The sequence below is a fragment of the Vanellus vanellus genome (genome assembly GCF_965231255.1).
Source record: "Vanellus vanellus genome assembly, chromosome: 1".
NCBI classification, from domain to species: Eukaryota; Metazoa; Chordata; class Aves; order Charadriiformes; family Charadriidae; genus Vanellus; species Vanellus vanellus.
Window position 1 is genome coordinate 57362131 of NC_138905.1, and position 20167 is coordinate 57382297.

The 20167-nt window shown below is 49.1% G+C and overlaps 1 protein-coding gene across 1 annotated transcript in view; it reads right to left on the reverse strand.

Moving 5' to 3' along the window:
- Positions 1 to 20167, reverse strand: part of CACNA1I (calcium voltage-gated channel subunit alpha1 I) — a gene marked incomplete at both ends in the record, with an annotated part of 167979 nt that overhangs the window by 8989 nt on the left and 138823 nt on the right. Inside the window, 17 exons of the mRNA XM_082498610.1 lie at positions 280 to 426; positions 1050 to 1388; positions 2140 to 2261; positions 2842 to 2920; positions 6685 to 6755; positions 7519 to 7652; positions 8252 to 8361; positions 9981 to 10132; positions 11228 to 11420; positions 13204 to 13293; positions 13778 to 13903; positions 15010 to 15136; positions 15477 to 15661; positions 16609 to 16677; positions 17491 to 17614; positions 18688 to 18788; positions 19732 to 20148. Coding sequence (XP_082354736.1) covers positions 280 to 426; positions 1050 to 1388; positions 2140 to 2261; positions 2842 to 2920; positions 6685 to 6755; positions 7519 to 7652; positions 8252 to 8361; positions 9981 to 10132; positions 11228 to 11420; positions 13204 to 13293; positions 13778 to 13903; positions 15010 to 15136; positions 15477 to 15661; positions 16609 to 16677; positions 17491 to 17614; positions 18688 to 18788; positions 19732 to 20148 — 2586 coding nt within the window. The remainder of the gene's footprint in view (positions 1 to 279; positions 427 to 1049; positions 1389 to 2139; positions 2262 to 2841; positions 2921 to 6684; positions 6756 to 7518; positions 7653 to 8251; positions 8362 to 9980; positions 10133 to 11227; positions 11421 to 13203; positions 13294 to 13777; positions 13904 to 15009; positions 15137 to 15476; positions 15662 to 16608; positions 16678 to 17490; positions 17615 to 18687; positions 18789 to 19731; positions 20149 to 20167) is intronic.

Below are 20167 nucleotides of genomic sequence, written 5' to 3' on the forward strand. Positions count from 1 at the left end.
ACAGTCATTTCTCTACAGCTCATTCAGTCCCTCCTGACCTGTGTCCTGGCACATCTCACCTTTTCACCACCTCAAACATCCCCCTGTGGCTAAGGAGGGCAGGCCTCTACTGGAGGCAGTATCAGCAATTCATGACAGATGTCAAACACAGGTCAACAAGCTCTCTGTCTACACAATCTACAGCCAGGAACACGCATCAGATGACCTGCGGGCAATGTGGGTGTGGTTGTGCAGGTCTTGGGGGGAGAGTCCCCTCACGCATCCTCGTACGCAGGTTACCTCTTGCTTGTCATGGTTACACTTCTCGCACATGGCCGGCGAGGAGTAATGATGGAAGACGGAGCCCGATAGGTTATCGATGATCATTAACTCCCCGTCGAAGGAGTCCTTAATAATTAAAGAGACACTGTCCAGCCATAAGTTCTCCTAGGGGACAAGAAAGGGGGGAGGATGGGAGAGATCATTTTAAGAATGCCGAGTTTTTTGCTTCAAAGTTTCATGTGAATTTGGGGCTGGGTTCTCCACCCTGACTCATCTGGAGCAGCACCTTGTTCTGCGGGTACCTGCACAGGGTCACTGGGGGAGCATTTGCTCCTTAGGGTGTGTAAAGGTGCCAGAGTTCAACGTGAAAAAAAAAACTAAAAAAAAGAAGGAGGGACTGTCTTCACTCACTGTCAGTGCACCATAGCACTGCTTACGCCTCCCTTCCAGCTCTGCTGGAGTGCCTCACTCTTGGCCTGCCATTTCCCCTGCTCTCTTCTCCTGAGCTCCCCTCTCAAATTTGCTCCTAACCCACCTTTAGCCGATCTGCTCCATCCCATCTCTGCTGGCCCTCAGATTCCTACACCATGATGACAATGAACATGACCCACTGCTGTCACATCCTTGTCTGCACACGATGCTACTAACTCAAAAGTCTACGGCTGAAAGCAAACCTCTCACCCTGAGGTGGAAGAGTCTATCTGCTACTGCTAAGCTCTTCTAGGCTGCCCAGCTTCTCCCCACAGCTACTTGCTGCAGTCTGGTTAGTAACTCAAGGGTGTACTCACCTGTGCCGGAGAGTAACATCTCATGCACAGACGTCCTTCAGGATCTGTTCTCCCAGTGCCCCCTCCTGTTCCTGCTCCTTTTCCCTGTCCTGAATTTGGGGAGCCTGACTTGCGGGAGCACAGCCCATGTGCTATTTCCAGCTCAATCTCAGCATCCATCTCCGCGTCCTCCTGGGCCTCCTTGTTGCTGTCATCAAGGTGTTTCATGAGCACAGCTACCACCACATTGATGAGGACAAACTGGGCTGTGAGCACAAAGCTGACAAAGTACAGTGGGGAGATGAACTGCAGGTTGCTGAGGCAGCTCCGGTCATCGTGGCTGCAGTCACGCAAGGTATCCTTGAGGGGAAGTTGGGTTTGAGAGGGAACGATGGAAGGAAGGAAGGACTAAAGTAAGAATACAAGCTTGGCTCCTCTTTCTGTCAAAAAACACTGATGCCAGTGGAAAGAACATGGCAAACATTTCTATCACCCCCACACCCTCTGGGATCATGAGGTCCTCAAAGAATCAAGGACACTATCTGATCATATGCTCTCTGCGTCAGAGCAAATATGTCCGAAGGTGTACAGAGCAAACTACTTCCAGACCATCACATGTTGCTGCCACTGTAGCCGCACACATGTGAGCAAAACCAAAACTGGCAGTCTGGTACTGCCTTCTCCAATTCAGACTCAAAAGCACCACATGTGCTCAAAGAACTTTCCTCTCCCCCTCTCCTTTGAATGAAGGAAGTATTTATTTTTGATTGCCCTGGTAGCTCTGCAGATGGGTGCCATGTCCAAAGCACCTATATTCAGCTTTGATAACAGGCCTTGTGACAGTGGATATTCCTTCTTAGCCTGGACAGTCATCTTGTTCCTCTCAAGGACAATTTGCACTTTTCTCAGCCAGATGTCTGTAGGACTAGATGAGCCCAAGGTCTGAGTTACTGTGGTGGGGAGGGAGATTCTGGACCAAGCAGGGACCTTATCTATCAACTCAGCTCCTGCGCTCCTTCCCCTTTCTAGCCCAAGCACTGCTGAATACAGCATACATCAGAATTTCTCCTTCCCCACAATAAGGACGTCTGTGCCCCTGAGGCCCAGTTACCTTCATGATCCCATTCCAGTTATCGCCCGTGGACACCTGGAAGAGTGTGAGGAAGGCCATCCCGAAGTTCTCAAAGGTGGCATGGCGGCTCATGCCCTCGCAAGGGTTCTCATCATTGCATACTGAAAGGAAGGGGATCACAGCTATCAGCGGAGGACACACTGCCAGACCTGAGATCAACAGCAGGAACTGAGAAAGGGGACTTCAGGCTTCTCACAGCCTGGAGAACTCAGGTAATGGCCTCAGCACCTTGCCCAACAGTTGGCTGTTGCCCAGCAATACAGAAAAATCCCTGATGGCCCAGCCCCAGGATATCAGGCAGTGTAACCCAGTTGCCCAGGGGGATCCTCCCAACATGTTGCTGTGCCGCCTCCTTCTTGATCAATATGCCATGGCAAGAGATATAAATAAGCCTTCCCTGAGTTTTTCCTGTAAACTTGAAGGCAATATCAAGGTAGGCAGTGCAGAAGAAAAAGCAAAAGTTTAAGAATGAAAGAGAAACCAGACACTGCTTTTATTTTGTTAGGCTGTTAGGACAATAACAATTTAGAGGGAAATTCCTCTGTTGTCAATTACGCATAAGGGAGAATAAAGGCCACCCAGTAATTCAGTCCCTTTATTGAATGAGTACTGATTTTGAGAAACCTCAGCTTCCTAGCGGGTCTGTACCTCACACTGGATCGTGGTCTGTTTGAGACTTACCCAGTTTTCCAAAGAGCTCCACTCCTAGAGCAGCGTAGATGAAAAAGAGGAGCATGAAAAGCAGTCCAAGGTTTCCCACCTGAAAGCAAACAGCATGGTAAGCCTACCCCAAAGCCTATTTCATCTGTACAGGTAAGCGTTTCCGTCTTGCAAAGCCTGAAGATAATAGCAGCAAATTCCCAGTGTACAAATGAAAATAAACAATTGCTCAAGACTTGGGAAATCACCAGTGATGGCACCAATTGCAACTGGACTTGAAGGATGCTCTTTTCCCAGTTGCCTCCACTCCAGCACAAGCTCTGGCCAGGACTGACTGAAGTGTGCAGTTTCTGGGCCAGGTGAAGACAAGCATGTGGGAGCAGGGACACAGAAAGTGAAGCCAGTTTGGCTGGGTGAAGGACAAGCTCCAGATTACAGCACAGAGACATGTCCTGTAGTGCTACAAGCCCCACCAAACTGCCCAAGTCCCTTGAAGCTCATGTGAAGAGTGCAATAGAAGTGCTCCAAAAATACAGGGACACAGACACACCATGAACCAGACCATGGTGGGGCAAAGCACCAGCCACACGTGGAGATTACAGCAGGGCTTGTGGAGGAAGTAGGCAGGTAGGAAGGAAGAAGCGTAAAGAGGTCCTCTTGAAATGTGTGGAGAGGAGGAGGAGAAGAGAGGAGACTATGAAGGAGCCAAGAGGGGAAGCAGAGCTTCCTTTGCATCTCATGAATAGTAGGGCAAAGCCTGATTTCTGGCCCTCCAGCAGCTGCTGTTTGGAAACCCCACCAATGTGAGGATTGCTGCTTCGTGGTGCACAAACGCAGCAGTGCCACCGGCAACATGGGCACTGCCCCCAGGTCCTCACTCTCTCAAATCACTGCTTGCCTCTGAATCTCCTGCCTCCCAACATGTGTGGCAGCTGGGTTATATGCAAGAAGCAGGAGCAGGTTTTGGAAGAGGTAGGGTGAACAGTAACAGAAAATGCTAGTAACAGTTAGCACACTATTGGTGGAGCAAGAGAAAGCAGGGAAAAATTAAGGACCTAACTGGTATATGGGTGTTTTTGAAAAATTGAACAGTATCTGGTCTGAATGCATGTGGTCACTGGGCCTTTGTTAGGTTCATCCACTTCAGGACTCTAATTTAGTCATTGCAATTGCTGTGCCATCCAAATTCAGGAGAAAAAAGAATGATTCAGCCCACCCACTCCCCTGGGCTGCCAGATCCTGGCTCCTTACATACTCAGTGGAAGGAATTCTTTCTGATGACTAAATTGGACACCATAGTAAATGCTCCGAACACACACCTCTGGGTCTGTGTCTACAGGGCATTAAGAAAAAGAAGTTAATAAAACTTAGATGAGGGCTAAATTTCCAAAGGGCTCTTTAAAATTAAAGCTCTATTCACTATTAAGAATGGATGCAGTATCACAAAGACAGGAAGGGAATTGAAACAGGACAACTGGAGATGCCTTGTAATGCCATTAGCAAGCCAAAATCCCTGATGTGAGTCTGTGCTCTAGGAACATAAAAAGAAAGGTCGAGAGGAGGAAAAAGCGCAAGGGAAAGGACAGCTTATTTTAAACTGCTTCTTTTGGCAACGCCAATAAATCTTGGAGAATAATATAACAGATAATTCAATTGTCCCCTGAAGACTCAGTGTATAAAATATGGAGACTGAATTCAATCTTTTAACAGTGAAACTGGGGGATTTTAGCCCTGCCTTAAGTGCAGATTTTTATACAACTTTAACTATGAAGTGATTTTTGATCTTGCTGTTCTATAACTTTATTAAATGAAGCTAACCTGTTATAGAAGGAAGCAAAAGCCAATCAAATGTAGTGGAAAGATGGTAGGCTTTGATGCTGCAAGGACTAAGCACTGCTTGGTATTACCTTCCAGGGAATACCTGGAGGCCAGACCTTTAGACATCTGCTTGTGAGGGTTTTGTGGCAGATATTAACAACCTCCAAAAGACCTGACCTATCATCTTGGTTAGTAAAGGAGCTATAGGTGAATGTGAGAGAGGAAAGCCAGAATTTATAAAGTATGGAAGAATATACTTGTGGTTTGTGGCTAGGACCAGGCAGCAGGGCTCAGGGGCTTGACTTTGCTATCCTGAGCAACACACTTCATTGTTTGATGACTCAGTTTCTCCATCTACACGGCAGGGCTGTGAATGTTTCCTCCTCTCCTATTTATTCGTTATATTTTGGGAGTCCTCAATCCAGGACAAAGTTGATTGTTACGATTTAAGTGCAAATATACCGCAGAGCCCTCTTACTGAGGGCTTCTGGATACTACTTCAGCCAGTTCTTAATATCTGTGCTGCATTTATCTGGGTTGCAGAATAAATATGCCACAGACGTGCAGACGCTGGAACTGGAGATCTGCTCTGTTCCAGATCCTCGCCTGAAAAAAATCAGCTGTTGTGGCTCCTGGAACAGAAAAGAGCAAGGGGCAAAGAAGCTGCACTGAGCCAGCCTGGGGCAGCAGAGCCAGAACTAATAAACAGTACTGGCCCAAAGCTGCCTGCTACAAGAACACCCTTAATCTCCTGTTCCTTCCATTGTCCAATGTATCTTAGCCCTCAACTATCCTGAATTATGATATTATTATATATCCTACTTATGAATTATATAATTATTATTATTATTACACAAACCCGCAAATTATTGTTTAATAAAAAGCATGGGAGATCAGGCAGAGCTCAGGATTCATAAAAGATCACAGTGTTTCCCCCTCTGTTTTGTGCCATGAGTTTCCCCTCATTCAGATTGACATTTATTGTCACCAACATCAGAAGCAAACTCCTTAGGTAACTACTCATGCTGTTTTCAGATTGATTCTCAGCTCTGCATCACTCACTGAGACTGGCACATTAGCTGATAAATCAAGTGACAAATGCCCCTGCATTTTGATATCATGCAAGATAGCTGCCCGCTTGGGGCCTGCCAGGGGAATGGTCTGATGTATGATCAGTAGAGCCACTCGGTGCCATTAGTCCTTGCTTAACAATTCTCTCTCGAGGATTCAAAAGGAAGGGGACGGGTCTCCCCGGCTGCTCATCCATCATGGAGGATCCTCACAGTGGGCTTGAAGCCTGTGTAAAGCACCGTGTCAGCATCTCATTCGGGAACAGCTGCCGCTCACAGCTCATGAAATCCTTCTGTCTAGCTGTCTTGCAGTAGACACTTAACTGCCGGCTGTGTGAGCCACAACAGAGCGCGTCACTGCTTCTCATACACGAGAGGCTCAGAAACACAAAGGGATCCAGGAGGAGAAAGGAAGAAAAGAAGGTAGGAAGGGGGAGGCACTGGCTAAGAAAAGGATTGATGGGAGCGTCAATGAAAGAGAAGGGGAAAACAGGGGGACATGCAGGGAAGGGTGAGAAGGGCAGAGAAGCGAAGACCTCCTTTGCTCCTAAAAAGGCTGTCAGCCACTCATCCCTTACAGAGAGGGGAGAGAGGAGCTGGGGACTGGCTGCAAGCAGTGAGACACTGACATGATGGGAAGAAATCTGCCCTTATCCAGGAATCAAGCCTTATTTCATTCACCCACTGGAGAACAGAGACATGAGGTGAGTTGTATCCCTATGATTGACATGACAACCTGGACAACACCTAACTGAGGAGAGCTGTACCCCAGCAACTGACATGAAAGCCTGGACATCACCTTCAGGCAGTTGCCTGCACAGCACAGTAGACACCATCTCTGAGACTCCACAAAAATCAACCCTTTGGAAAAGGGTGCACAGCAGGGGAGCTGGACTAGATGATCCGTAAAGGTCCCTTCCAATCCAAACTATTCTATCATAAAAGGAGAGTCTTTGGGGCAGCTGGTCTGTTTTACCTGTGGCAGGGCTTGAACAACTGTATCCAGCAGTGCTCGCATTCCTGTGGCCATCTTCAGTAGCTTCAGAACTGCCACAACAAGCACAAGAGAAGTGTTGCTTAGACTGAGCTCAGAAGGTCCATCTTTTGTGTGACTTACTAATGGCAGTAGCACAAGACAGATGTCCTGTCTCCCCTTGCCCTAGAAAAATTCTGTTGTCCCCCTTGGCCCCCTCTTCTCCCTTTGCCCACTTCTTTTGACTGTACAACCCCAGTGGTTCCTTCTCATCCAGTGCATTTCCTTCTTACTAAATTCTCTGTTTCTGCCACCCATACCTATTGGGCTTCTTCTGCTTCACCTGGACAGTCTGGCCAAGAGCTCTCTTTCTCCCAGCACTGTGTATCACAATTTTCCCTCTGCTCTGATTTTTTATTCCATCACTTTCTCTTCCTCCAGCCACCATCTGTTAAGGCAGCTTAGCGCATCTTGGCCACCACCAGGAAGATTCAGTCCCCTCCCTGTGCAAACTTCAAGCTGCTTGGTGGTCCCTTCTCTAAACATCACTGCCATACTTGCCTCATAAAAGAATAACAGGGGAAATTCAGCTCTCACATGATCTGCTCACCTTCCTGGTCCTTCACCTCATGTTAAAACCACTGCATCTAAATGCCTGGCTTAAGGAAGCCAGATAGCCTTAGCCTTTAGGCTGTCCTCCATCACATCCCCTGCCTCCCTCCCAGGGCTAGGAACAGGGGGATCCCGTGACTCTACATCCACTGCTCAATGAGTCATGGTACCAAGTCCCTCTCTATGGCCATCTACACCCCTGCCTCTGGCCAGTGTCTCTCTCACCCCGGGCGATGCGCAGCACCCTCATGATCCGGATGATAGTAGGGTTAATTGGGAGAGCAGCATTGATTTCAATCTCTTCCAACGTGATGCCCATGACAGACAGCAGCACAATGGCCAGATCTAGCTGGTTCCACCTTAAGAAGACAAATTGAAGAGAATAAAGGAAGATGGAGTTTTTCCATTTCCCTGAAAAAGAAAGTGAATTGTCTCCACTTTAACCTAAATATTTCTTTATGTATGAATTCAAGGCCCCACTCTGAGTCAGCCTATATGGGCTTTTCCAAACAAACAGAGATACACTTTGCACACACCCTGAGCAGCCAGAGGCAAGCCAGCCTGATCTGAAAGCGTGGAGCTGTGTTACTATGGTGCTATGCTTTGACTAATGGGCTCTGCTTTTTACGGCCTTACTACCTCAAATCAGATTCGTTATATATGTTCTGCTTCAGCATGCTCCCAGTTTGCCTCAAGGGCAGGAAAAAAAAATGGCTCTCTGTAACCCCACCTCCTTTGCTTTTTAGCCTAACCAGGAGATGCCAACCAAGAGGCAGTTTTTGGACAACTCTTAGTATTGGCTAGGCATTGTGGGTCACACGGTGCATGGTGTGCAGAACTGGGAGACAGTCAAGGCGCTCTGCTACCACCTCATGCTCCAGATAGGTATCCACCCTCAAAACCTCCACCCCAAACCCAGTTGTCCCCACAGCCACAGCTGACATAGCCCTCTGCTCACCTGTCTTTGAAGAATCGCCGCAGACCAAATGCCACCAGCTTGAGGACTGCCTCCAACACAAAGACAGTGGTGAACAGGTAGTTGCAGTACTTGAGAGCGGTCTCCAAGGACTGCCAGCAGAAAGAGAGGGTAAAGAATTGAGGTGAAAGCAACATCAAGCACATAACCTTTGGGGAGGAGACTCTCCTGAGTGCCAGGAATTCATTAGGAGGTGGGGAAGCTTCCCCATGTCTTCTACCTACTTGAATGTGGAGGCTGCCTACTGAGGGCAACCATCAGCTGGCCCTTCTGCCCCATGCTGTTCTCAGGATCAGTTATTGCTCCTTTGTCCTGTACTGCTCAGCATGACAGAGAGGAGATGGCTGTTGTAGGAATAATCCACCAAGTACCATCAGCCTCCTCCTCTGCCAGTAGTCCATGCTGCCTGGATGCCACCATGTTACTGGCACTGGCACAGCTATCGACCAGAAGCGAGGCATGAAGGTTACTCCAGTTGTGGATAAATGTTACCTCCAATGGAAGGAAAGCCCTCTGTGCCTTGGTTTGGGGCAGGCATATGTCACCCCACCATTTGGTGGCACTTTGTACTGGAAGGGTTCAAAGAGCTTTGGCAAGATTCTTTAGCAGAGCCTGGCAGCAGGCTGGCATTGCTGGACCTGTGTTCCAGGGGAAGGAGCAGGGAAGGAGGAGTGACTTGTTCAGGAGCAAAGGCCTGATGTGAGGATGACAACAGATAAAGGTTGAGAGTTCTTGCAAAGTAAAACTGGGCACCATCAAGGGCAAGATAAAAGGTGACACCTGGGCAACATGGGCAAGAAACAGAGATTGGCAGTGGATTTGAACGAGGACATACAGATTCAGTTCCTGATCGAAGCCTGAGCTACCTTGGACAGCATCTGCTCAGGCATCAGAGCCATCCCCTCAACCAAGGGTCTCCTGAAGAGAAAACTGAAATGCCACCAGGCAGGTATCATGATGAATGCTTTATCTACATATGGAGGCAGAAATCTCCTTTGATATATGCAGCATACATTTTTTTCCATCAGAGGCATCTAGAGCTCTGCCAGGAACACTGAGAGATACCTGACCTTCCCAATCAAAGTATAAAACTTATTTGGCTTTCAAGGCCTTTTGCTGGGAATCAGCCCCTGAAACTGAGAGAGGCTCTGCTCAGTGCTTTGGCTGTGCAGCTTCTCTTATGCAAAAAAGGTGGCTTGGTAAAGACATCCCATCCCATGTCACACAACCAGTCACTCTAGTCCTCTCAGGTCAGGCCATATGGCAGGAGAATTGACCTTACATTTGGAAACCTAATGCAAAGCCTGAAGCTCCCAGGACAATGCTGCTTCCACCACTCTTCATGTTAGGATCCAGGGGAACATAGAAAGCAGACCAGACGGCTAAATTTGGGTGACCCACATACCCACTTAATAATATAAAGCACAGAGACTTAATTGCACCGTGCTTTCTAGGGGCCACCTCTTGCCTAGATACCTGGTCTCTATTGATTTTAATGGATAACAAGTGTCGGAGTAGGGGCTACCTTTCTGGATATACATGAAACTCTTCGCTTAACTTCGCCTCCTACTTTAACTCTTGCAACACTTTAATGGTACTTTTTAGAGGCACTCAAGTGTCCTACCTATTCTGGTGCGCAGCGTTCATCAGAGAGTGGTAGCAAAATAACATTATGACTAGAAGCAGGGCTTATCTCCATGATCTCACTCACCACAGGTTGGTTGTAGTGCTCCAAGGACATAGTGACCACGTTGAGGCAGATGATGAAAGTGATGAAGATGTCCAGATAGTGGCTGGTGCAGACCGAATGAATAAGGAGGCGTATGGGGCAGTAGGTAGCATAGTACGGCAAACGCTGCGCCTCTTCAGTGGAAAGAGGGAGATGGGCAGAGTTAGGAAGAAATTGGAAGAAAGAGAGAAATGGGTAAGAAACACTGAGGAGGGAGCAGGCATAAAAGTGGTGATAGGTGTTGAAAGAAAAGGGAATGACAGTGGGAGAGAGAAAGAACAGAACAGAAAATGATAGGTAAAAGATAGGGGACATAGGAAGGAGGGAAAAAATGCAAAAAGAGGAAAGTAGAAGTGGGGAAAAATAAGTAGAAAAAAGACAAGGAAAGGAATGCTAGAAAGAAAATCTGTTAGTCTGTGTTTGTGGAATGTTGCTAAATCAGCATTTCATGCCTTGACAAATTAAGATCACAAATGATAAAAGGGAGCAGATGGTTCCAGGAGAGGCCCCAGTGTGTCACAGGAGAGAGGGAAAAACTGGAGCAGAGGAAGGGAAAGCATGCCCACAGGCTGTGAATGGAAGAAAACCATCAGTCTGGGGTAGTAGGGATGATTTCCAGGGGCAGGTATGCTTTTGCAATTTTTGTCTAAAGGTAATGCAGAAGAAGACAGAAACACCAGGAAGAGGGCTAGCTTCACCCCAGAGGGTCTGCGACCCCAAAGAGTGACACTGCAACATTGATGGAAAGAGCCAGGGACAAAACACAGAGGTCTTCCTCTTTTTTTTCCCCTCCCTCTTCTTTAAATTTAGGTTTAAACACAAAGGGTGGTCTGTCCAGGTCTTGCCCAAACACCAGCTGGGTTGCAGGAAGCCCAGGTGGGACTACCCCAAGCCCAGGAGGTGTATTGATGCGTGCACATTCTATGTTGACAGTGCCCACCAGCATGTGCACAAGGGTATTTTTGATATGGGGTATTTCCTGAGAGGCAGGGTGCTAAAACCCCAGCGGCTTCCCTGGAGTCCCATCAGACCTTGTTAGCCACCCCTCTTCCCCAGACCGCACCGGTGAGGTGTGCAGTGACACGGCAGTGGCGTGGGGAGGAAGGCTGAGAGCATGGCCACAAGCGATGCATTTTGGAGATCAGTCCGTTGGGAAACAAAAAGAAGAGGAGGTTTTTCTCAGAAAACCTTGGCCTACGAACCGACCAAACACTTAGGCTGTGCCTTACTCCTTCGCTTCTTCTCCAGGCGGCGCAGGCGCTTCTCTTCCCGCCGGCGTGCCTCCTCAGCCTCCTGGTGCTGCCGGCACTTGTGGAAGTTCTCCACCACCACCCCCACAAACATGTTGAGCACAAAGAAGCTGACGATAAGGAGGAAGGAGATGAAGTAGAGGAGCATCCAGGGGTTGTTGTTGGTCACTGGCTGGAGGAGGGGCGAGAACAGAGGTGGTCAATCGGTTGGATGCGTGGTGGTATGGGAATGATGGGGGTGAGACCTGCCGTGGTGGCTGGCTGCTAGGGAGGTAGGGAGGGGTTATGGAAATCAGGTGAGTGGGCTGGGAAGAGCCAGGGTGACAGGGAAGGTAGTTTGGCTGACTGGATTTTGGCACCAGATGGTGATTGATGGAGCAGTTGGGAGTCAAGAGCAAGGCCCAATCTGCAGAGCATCACCCACAATTCAGGCAAACCCTAGCCACAGATTGAATACAGAATCGCAGAGTGTAGGGGTTGGAAGGGACCTCTGGAGATCATCTAGTCCAGACCCCTGCAAGAGCAGGCTGTACAGGATCACGCCCAAGTGGGTTTTGAAGATCTCCAGAGGAGGAGACTCCACAGCCATTCTGGGCCACCTGTTCCAGTGCTCCGTCACCCTCAAAGTAAAGAAGTTTTTCCTTATGTTCAGATGGAATTTCCTGTGTTCCAGTTTGTGCCCATTGCCCCTTTTCCTGTCTCTGGGCACCACTGGAAAGAGTCTGGCCCCATCCTCTTGACACCCGCCCTTTAGATATTTATAAGCATTGATGAGATCCCCTCTCAGTCTTCCCTTCACGCTAAACAGACCTGGGTATATTAGCCTTTCCTCATAAGAGAGATGCTCCAGTCCCTTGATCATTTTGGTAGCCCTCCACTGGGCTCTCTTCAGTAGCTCCTTGTCTTTCTTGAACTGGGGAGCCCAGAACTGGACACAGTACTCCAGACGTGGCCTCACCAGGGCAGAGTACAGGGAGATGACCTCCCTTGACCTGCTGGCCATGCTCTTTTTAAGGCACCCCAGAAGACCATTTGCCTTTTTGGCCACAAGGGCACATTGCTGACTCATGGTCAACTTGTTGTCCACCAGGACTCCCAGGTCCCTCTCTGCAGAGCTGCTTTCCAGCAGGTCAACCCCTGACCTGTACTGGTGCATGGGATTATTCCTCCCTAAGTGCAGGACCCTACACTTGCCTTTGTTGAACTTCATTAGCTTCCTCTCTACCCAACTCTCTATCCTACATACAACATCAGTATGTGGTAAAATGGGTGGTCCAGGCACCAGGAACATCTTTGGCTCAAGGGCGAGTAGAGACCACATCCACACACCACCAAAATGGCAACGAGACTAGAACAGAAATGTCTTTCAGGCTTGGAGAGAAAGGAGGCCTTGACTTTGACTGGGTGTCCTAACAAAAATCATACAAAGCCAACAGCGGTGCACCTTGTGCAGAGCTTCGGAAGTAAATGGAGTACCATCCCCGAGGTTCAAGCCTGTGGCACTGCATCCCATGGCAGGTGCCTACAATGGACTCTATCAAGGTCATTGCCTTAGCAGTAGAGGAATATGGATGCAGTGGGAAGCAGCCCAACAGCCTCTGCTTTACAGAGTATTAAAATAGCCATCTGTGGGCCAGGAGGGAGCCAGCATGCCCAGAAAGGCACATGGCATCGTTGCTCCGTCATTACAAATAGATAAAGGCCTGCTATGAGATCCAAACCAAGTAGAGGGTGAGAATTACTACATACACTCACTGCACAGCCGCAGCTGCACCTCCCTGCATGGACCAGGCATGACCCTGACTCCTCGCAAACAGGGGGGGACAGGATTCAGAAGGGTTCTTGAAGGGACTCTTGGTTTGAGGGAGGTGTCTGAAGCAGGACATTAAAGCATGCTTCTGCCTTACAAGCCCAAGGAAAGTGAAAAAGGCCCTTTCACAAGGAAGTCTCTGTACCTGCTGGTCAACAGCCACGGCATCTAGTCCATTATACATAATATTGACCCAGCCATCCTTGGAAGCCAGAACAAAGAGGGACATCAGAGCCTGCAACATAAAAAGCAAAACAGATGTGGAGCAGGTGCATCTGGCAGGCTGGAAAAAAAAAGTTAATCGTGGGTTTACGCTCTAAGACACACAACATTAAAATACTCTTTCTGCCTGTGTCTCTGCACACATCAAAACCTGCTCCTTCCCCCGTGAAGGAGAGGGAGGAGGGGACAGGAAGCCATGTGCAGCCAGACCCACCAGAGGAGAGAGGTTGTGAAGAACATTTGCCCTGTGGCAGGAAGATAATTAAGCTCTCTGCTGCCACCACTTTTCTTTCCCCCACAACCTGTAAGCATCATCCTGATACAACCTGCTAGTGACACAGCTTCTGCATGTATACCCATGCCAAATAACTGCTCCTCCTGGTCCAGGGACCAGGCTTTCCAGGCACTGCATCTGTGCCCCAGGGACAGGTACCTATAGGAGAAGACAAACCCTGTGCCGGATTCCCATCAGAGACAGCGGCTTTGGGCACACTCACCTGTCCCAGGTTGTCGAAGTTATACTTGTGGTGCACCCATTTGTAGTTGGCAGCCACACAGTCGGACCGGTTGGTGATGTTCCTAATGTCAACTCCCAGGCAGTGGTAGAACTTTCCCTTGAAGAGCTGCAGGAGGGGAGTGATCCCATCAGCCCCTTTCCCCACAGGGTTCCCAATGCTCCCTGGGATGTGCAGAAGCCCCCAAGGCAGTGGGTGGGCTGCAGGGTTGCAAGCTAGGTGGAGCTGGACAGGTAGGGAGGACCACCAACACGATGTAGAACACAGGCTCAAACATTGCTAAGGAGCCAGGACCACCCTTGTAAGCCCGCACCTGGCTTTTCAGCCTCTTCCATTGCCCCAGGCCAGCAGTGACTGTAAGCTCTGACCATCTGACAGCCTTTAGGGCAGCCTTTCTAGGTGCAATTAGAGCTGCTGGCCCAAAAGGAAAAAAAAAAATCTTCTGCTCAGTCCCCAAGAATAATCTCCCCTCCCTGCTTCCGAGTTACTGAGAGAGCTGAGGGGAAAAGAAAATCTCATCAGAGGGTGAAGAACCAGAGGAAACATCCTCTGCCTCTCAGATACTTTTTTTCATGAAGCTGCACTGCACTGCTGTGGGTCTTCTGCCCAGGGCTCTTTTCCCCATATGGAAGGTACTGGATTATGCATTTGTACAGATGCACCAGAGCAGACTAAGTATAGCGCATTCCCTGAGATGGAAGTAACGCCCACGCCCTTGCTCCTCTGCAATGCAACAGCCCAAAATAAAGAGGATTAAATAAAAAAATAAAAGAAGGTTGTGGGTGGATTTAGGGCTCAGAGTGAGTGGGAGAAATGGAGCTGGCTGGAGGCAGGGTTCAGGCACGGAGCTGCTTGCCCTTGTGGTGTGACATGGACGTGCCCAGCAAGCCCTGTGCTATGCCAGCCCTGGGCTTTCCCTATAACTCTGGCTCAAACCCTGATCCAACTCTTGCCAGGTGTGAGCGTTAACTCCTGTCTCGCACATCCAGCAACGCCTGCACTCACTGAGCACCTGGCTGTCTTTGCCAAAGGCTGTGGGGACATTTTGGTGGAAGACAGATCACGGAGGAGGTCAGGTGCAGAAAATTTCCTGGGTTGCCTGTCCCTCCTGCTCTCCTTGGTTCCCTGTGCCTGTTTGTAGCACCTGGGGGGTACAGGTGCCCATGGTAGGGGTGGGGGCATGGGGGGCTGTTTGATGGGCAGTAACAACCTACCTGCACACCCAGGATGCCAAAGATAATGAAGAAAGCGCAGCAGATGAGGACGATATTTCCTATGGGCTTGAGGGAAGAAATCAGTGTCTCCACCACCAGCTTCAGGCCAGGGGCTCGGCTGATGACTCTGGAAGGGAAGGAAGGGGAGGGGTGACAGAGGGACAGAGCAGGGATGTTTGGCCTAAGCTAAGTATTCTCAGCAGCAGTGGACCCCCTGCTCTCCCCGTGCAGTGATCCACCAGTGGGGATCACTCTTCTGTGACCAAAAAGCCTCTTCTGTCCCACGAGTTGGTTATCTGATAAGGTACCTCCAGGGCCAGAGCCATATGGCTAAGGGGAACCTCCCTGTGGCTTATGGCTTGTCAAAGACTATGCTTTCCCTGGCACAGTGGGATCTGACTCTGGAAACTTTCCTGGGGGTGCCTGGTGGGGAGAGGGGGCCAAGCAGGGTTCGGTGGGGCTCTGACCGGAGAGGACGTAAGGTGCGTAGTAGCCGGAGGACCCGTAGCACCCCCAGGATTTTGGCGCCACCAGCAGAGGCCACCGAGACCACGATGTCAATGAGAGACACGAAGACCAAGAAACCATCCAAAATGTTCCAGCTGCTGCGGAGATAAGCCTGATCCCCAAAATACAGGCCTAGAGAGACCACCTGCAAGAGAAGGGAGAGGGTGTTAAATGGCTCCTCTACGTGTTGCCTGGCAGAGGGCAGCTGTGGAGAGAGGTGGAGGATGTGGAACAGTTATCAACTCCACATGACACTGAAGTATCATCTCATCATCTTTTCCTTTCACCTGGAAGGCTATGAAGGAAAATGTCTTTTGGGAAATTGGAGGCACATAACTCCAAAAATAACAGAGCGATGGTGTCTTTTCACCTTTCCTCTGTCTCCCTGAGCAACAAGACACTGTAGGGAACATGCAGGAAACCTTTCCCTGCCATACCACAGACCTGAGGCAGGTCTCCCAGTCCAGAGATCACCTGGGTGGTAAAATCAGGCACCGAAACCCATACGTTGGCTCCTAAGGGATTGGTTTGATTCTGAGCAGTCCTCAACACCAGCAGGCGCTACAGACATCAATGGTCTTGGGGAGAGCTGAACACCCTGCAAATCATGGCTGTGACTTAGGTATGAATTTTAGAAGGTTTATGTTCAGTTTTGAGACTGTCTTTACCCAGTTTTGGGACTCTTTCCCAATCACAAGAGGGGAATAACAAGATTTCCCTATTGTTGCAAACTGAATTATTGAATAATTATCTCAATTAAGAACATGTTATTAATATTGTTGTTATTTCCCCCATTCTTGCTCCAGGAGAAAGGGAACGGACATTTGACATCACTACAAAATCCATACCTGAAGGCCAGCTATTCCTCCCGGATACTAAGATCCTTTGAATTTAAAGCCTAGGATAAGCCTCCCCTCCATGCCTGACAAGAAAGGACTCAATCCCAGGCAATATCTGCCTTTACCAAGGTAGAGGGAGGGACTGGCACACTGAAAAGATGGAGAGATTTTAGAAGGGTTGCTGAGCAAACACGAACCATGTTGTTCCTGACACCAGGAAAAGGCTCTGAGCTGTTCATCTCCAGTAACTTACCTTCAGTGTCATCTCGGCTACAAAAATTGCTGTGAAAATGTAGTTGGACACAGTGAGAAAGATTCTCTCCTAGAAAAAAAAAAACAGAGAAAGGCCTTAAATGTATCTTGACTTCTCCTTGTTACCCCGTCAGACCCCTCTGACGAACTTGATATCTTTTAATTTCCTGTGAAGGGTCAGAAAGTTGAGGAAATAAGAGAGATGCCCTTGTCAAAGGTCAGAGCTGGGCAGCTTTTCGCTCATACACCTCGGCTCAGCCCTGTGCCACAGCTGGGATCCCACGCAACTCTGCAAGAGCACAGTGGATGCGATTTGCAATGCATACTGCAAATCTGGTTTCAAGGCACTCTCTTGCCCTGTTCTGCCAGTGGTACTCAGTTCTGACCTGCTGCACTGACCTGGGACTTCTTCACAAAGGACTGCTGAGCACTGACCACTGGATTGTGTGTAAGTGCAGTAGAGTCTAGTCATCAGCTAAGGCAGATGTGCAGAAAAAGCCATTTCACTTGCCAGCTTGAGCCATCTCCAAGATATCTCAAAAGCAGCCTACATAAATGATGACGTGCCATTCCTACAGAATGGAAGTCACTCCTATCTTTTAATTCCCAGTCCCTGCCCCTTTTGCCAGTCATCTCTTAACTTCAGGTGCCTGGGGGAGTCTCTCACTTTCCAAGAGGGAGGAAACTAGAATTACTGTACTATAAAGTTATAAGACTCTCCAGGGGAAGCACACGCTGTATGAATACTTGGGCATTTGAATAGATGACTGGGAGCTGGTGTTTAATGCTGAAATTCTTCCAGAGGTCATACCAGTGTCAGGAACAGTTACAAACCTCTGTCATAGTTTGTGTGAAAAAGCAGGTGGGAGGAAACGGTGCTTACTGTGCTTCTGTGTTCAATCTGCGGTCTCTCCAGGGCAATGGTGATGCAGTTCAGGAAGATGAAGGCCAACACAACATAGTCAAAGAGCTTGTGAGCAATGATGGTTTGGCAGAGGAGGCGAAACCTGCAAGAGAGTTCCAGTAGGCACCCGTGCCTTGGGCAGAGCAGGGCTGGGAGCTGTGAGAACAGAGAACTGAGAAGTCTGGCCAAAACTGAGCTCTGACGTAGCAGCTTTCCTGACATAGGTACTGATGTCCCCTGCCATGGCAATATCTCAGGATGGCCCATGCTCACACAGGGAGCCTGGAGCAGAGCAAGAGCAAAGCAAGGAGCTGAACATTCACTCATTGTCCCAGTGCCAGAGTTGTTTCCTAACCGCTATGGCTCTGTGCTCCTCTCTTTCCCTGTAGAAAAGAGGCCGAGTTTCAGCTTTCCTCCCCAACTCATACTTCATACGACCCTAGGGCAAAGAGGCCACATGATGAAAGCTGAGGAGAGATAGGTAGCTTGGCAGTCATGGCAACCACACTTCTGTCCACTCTGAAAGACACTGTGCCCATTAGCACATGTGTCACACAGAGCAAAGAGCTCTCCCTCGTGACCTGTGTTGAAACCCTCTTCTTTTCAAGGGGCGACCACGTGGGTGAGGATACTGTTGGTTGGGGTACATGGACATTTTCTCCTGGTGGAAGATCCCTTTAGCAGGAAGAATTTATCCCAAATTTCTTTTTTTCAGGCAAGAAGAATTCTAACTTTGCCCTAAAAGGTGTGATATAACTGTTGATAAGTTGGTTCTGGGACTGAAAATGAAATGGAGAGACTGTTCTGGTACCAGGGGAGGAAATATCAGTATTATAGAGTTGTTAATAATACATTCCTTCTCCTTTTTGGGTTAATGTTAGTATTCCCTGCCTTGCTTTGCTATAAATATTTATGATTACACAAAAGAAAAATGGGATGCTCCAAAGGGAGGGAAAATCACAATAGCTATTTAGGATTCTCATCTTTCCTTTCATCTCCAGAATCAAGGAAAAGAAATTTTGTTTGACTGTAGAAGGGGACATGGAGGAGACAAAAGACATTCCCATCTGGTAAGTTTAAAGTTGCAACCTAACATGCAGGTCAGGGGATGTGTCCAGCACAGCAACAGAATCTAGCCCATCTTCTCAAGCCTCTCATTGCAAAAATCGCACAAACCTGTTTTGTGGAGAGAAGAGATATATGGACCAGTCTTCCCGTAACTCACACCAGTCTGGCTTATAGACTTCCATCATCTTCCGGATGCGAAAGCACAGGGTCTGGAAGGATGCAGCAGAAGCAAGTGCCACTAGTTACCTTCCTACTTGCCTGAGACAGGCACTCTTCCTGTCACACCTGACCCCAAAACACCATTACCTGCAGTTCACCAAGCGCACTACCTGCCTTTCTTTAAGCCCCTGAACGAGGAAATGGACTCAAAGACCAACAAGCCGCTGAAAAGAAAGTAGGACCTGCTTTGCCAGGGCCTGTTTACCTCTTGGCATCTGGTTTCCTCCCCAGATCATTACAAATAAAACTGCTGGTGTCTTTCCTAGAGCAGGATATTGTCCATGATACCTTCTCAGAGCTGTTGGGGTGGCTCTGTTACATGAGGACAGTGTTTCCTTGCTACCTTAGCTAAATGAGAGGCCAGGACAGGAAGGCCTTCTGTTGGCACTTGGGCTTGGAAGTGATCTAATTTCATACAGCATATACATTTGTTCAAATTTCTGCTGACCCTCCCTCCACTTTTTCCACCCTTTGATCTGCTCACAGATTGGGCACTGCGGCGTCCCAGGCTGGCACCGCAAAACTCCCTTGCCTTGTCTTTTGTGCCTGTGCTTCCTGGTCTGATCTCTGTAGATCAGATGTTCCTCATGCAAAGCTCTCGCTGCTCACACAGCCTGACCTTTCCTAGCCTGTAGAAATCACTGGCTGCACTCCTCTGAAATAGCTCCCGAATGACCATGCACGTGCCTCACATCTGCCGTCCTCCCACCATCCACCTGTATGACTGCCTTGCAGGCAGCCTAACAATGTGGTTTGAGCTTATCTGGGCCTAGAAGGTCCCATCTGCGTTCAATGTTGTCCTCCAGCTGTACTTAAAGCACCTTTGCAAGTTCTCTGATCCACGTGGTGGGGAGACTGAAACTTGAGGATGGATTTGGGGTTTCCCACAGCACTGTGGTGTGTAAGCCCACGTTCCCTGCACCAAGTACTCACATAATCTATCTCTTCATCGTCTTCTCCTCGTTCCTTGCGGGTGTTCATCTTTGGGAAGATCTCCTTGGCAATACTGGGCATTTTGCCATTGCAGTCTTGATGCTCACTGGCCCCAGACGCTGCTCCCAGTTTACGAGGCACTCTGTGGCCAGACGGGACCGAGGCCAACTCCAGCAGGTCACAGGAGCCTTTAGTGTCCAGGGAAAGTGTCCGGCGGTGATGAAAGACCCTTCCTGTCCCGTCTGGCTCCCCATCTGCCGTCCTGTGCCTCTCCCCAGACAGGAGGGATTCATGCTCAGCAGAAGGAGGTTTGTGCTTCAGGCTGTGTCCCCGGGCCAGGCTGTTCCAGCTGGAGCGACGGCTCCCCCAGGCCCCGCTGCGGCCCCAGGCACCGTAGTGGGAACTGCGGGAGCTGGACTGTAAGAGAGTGGGATGG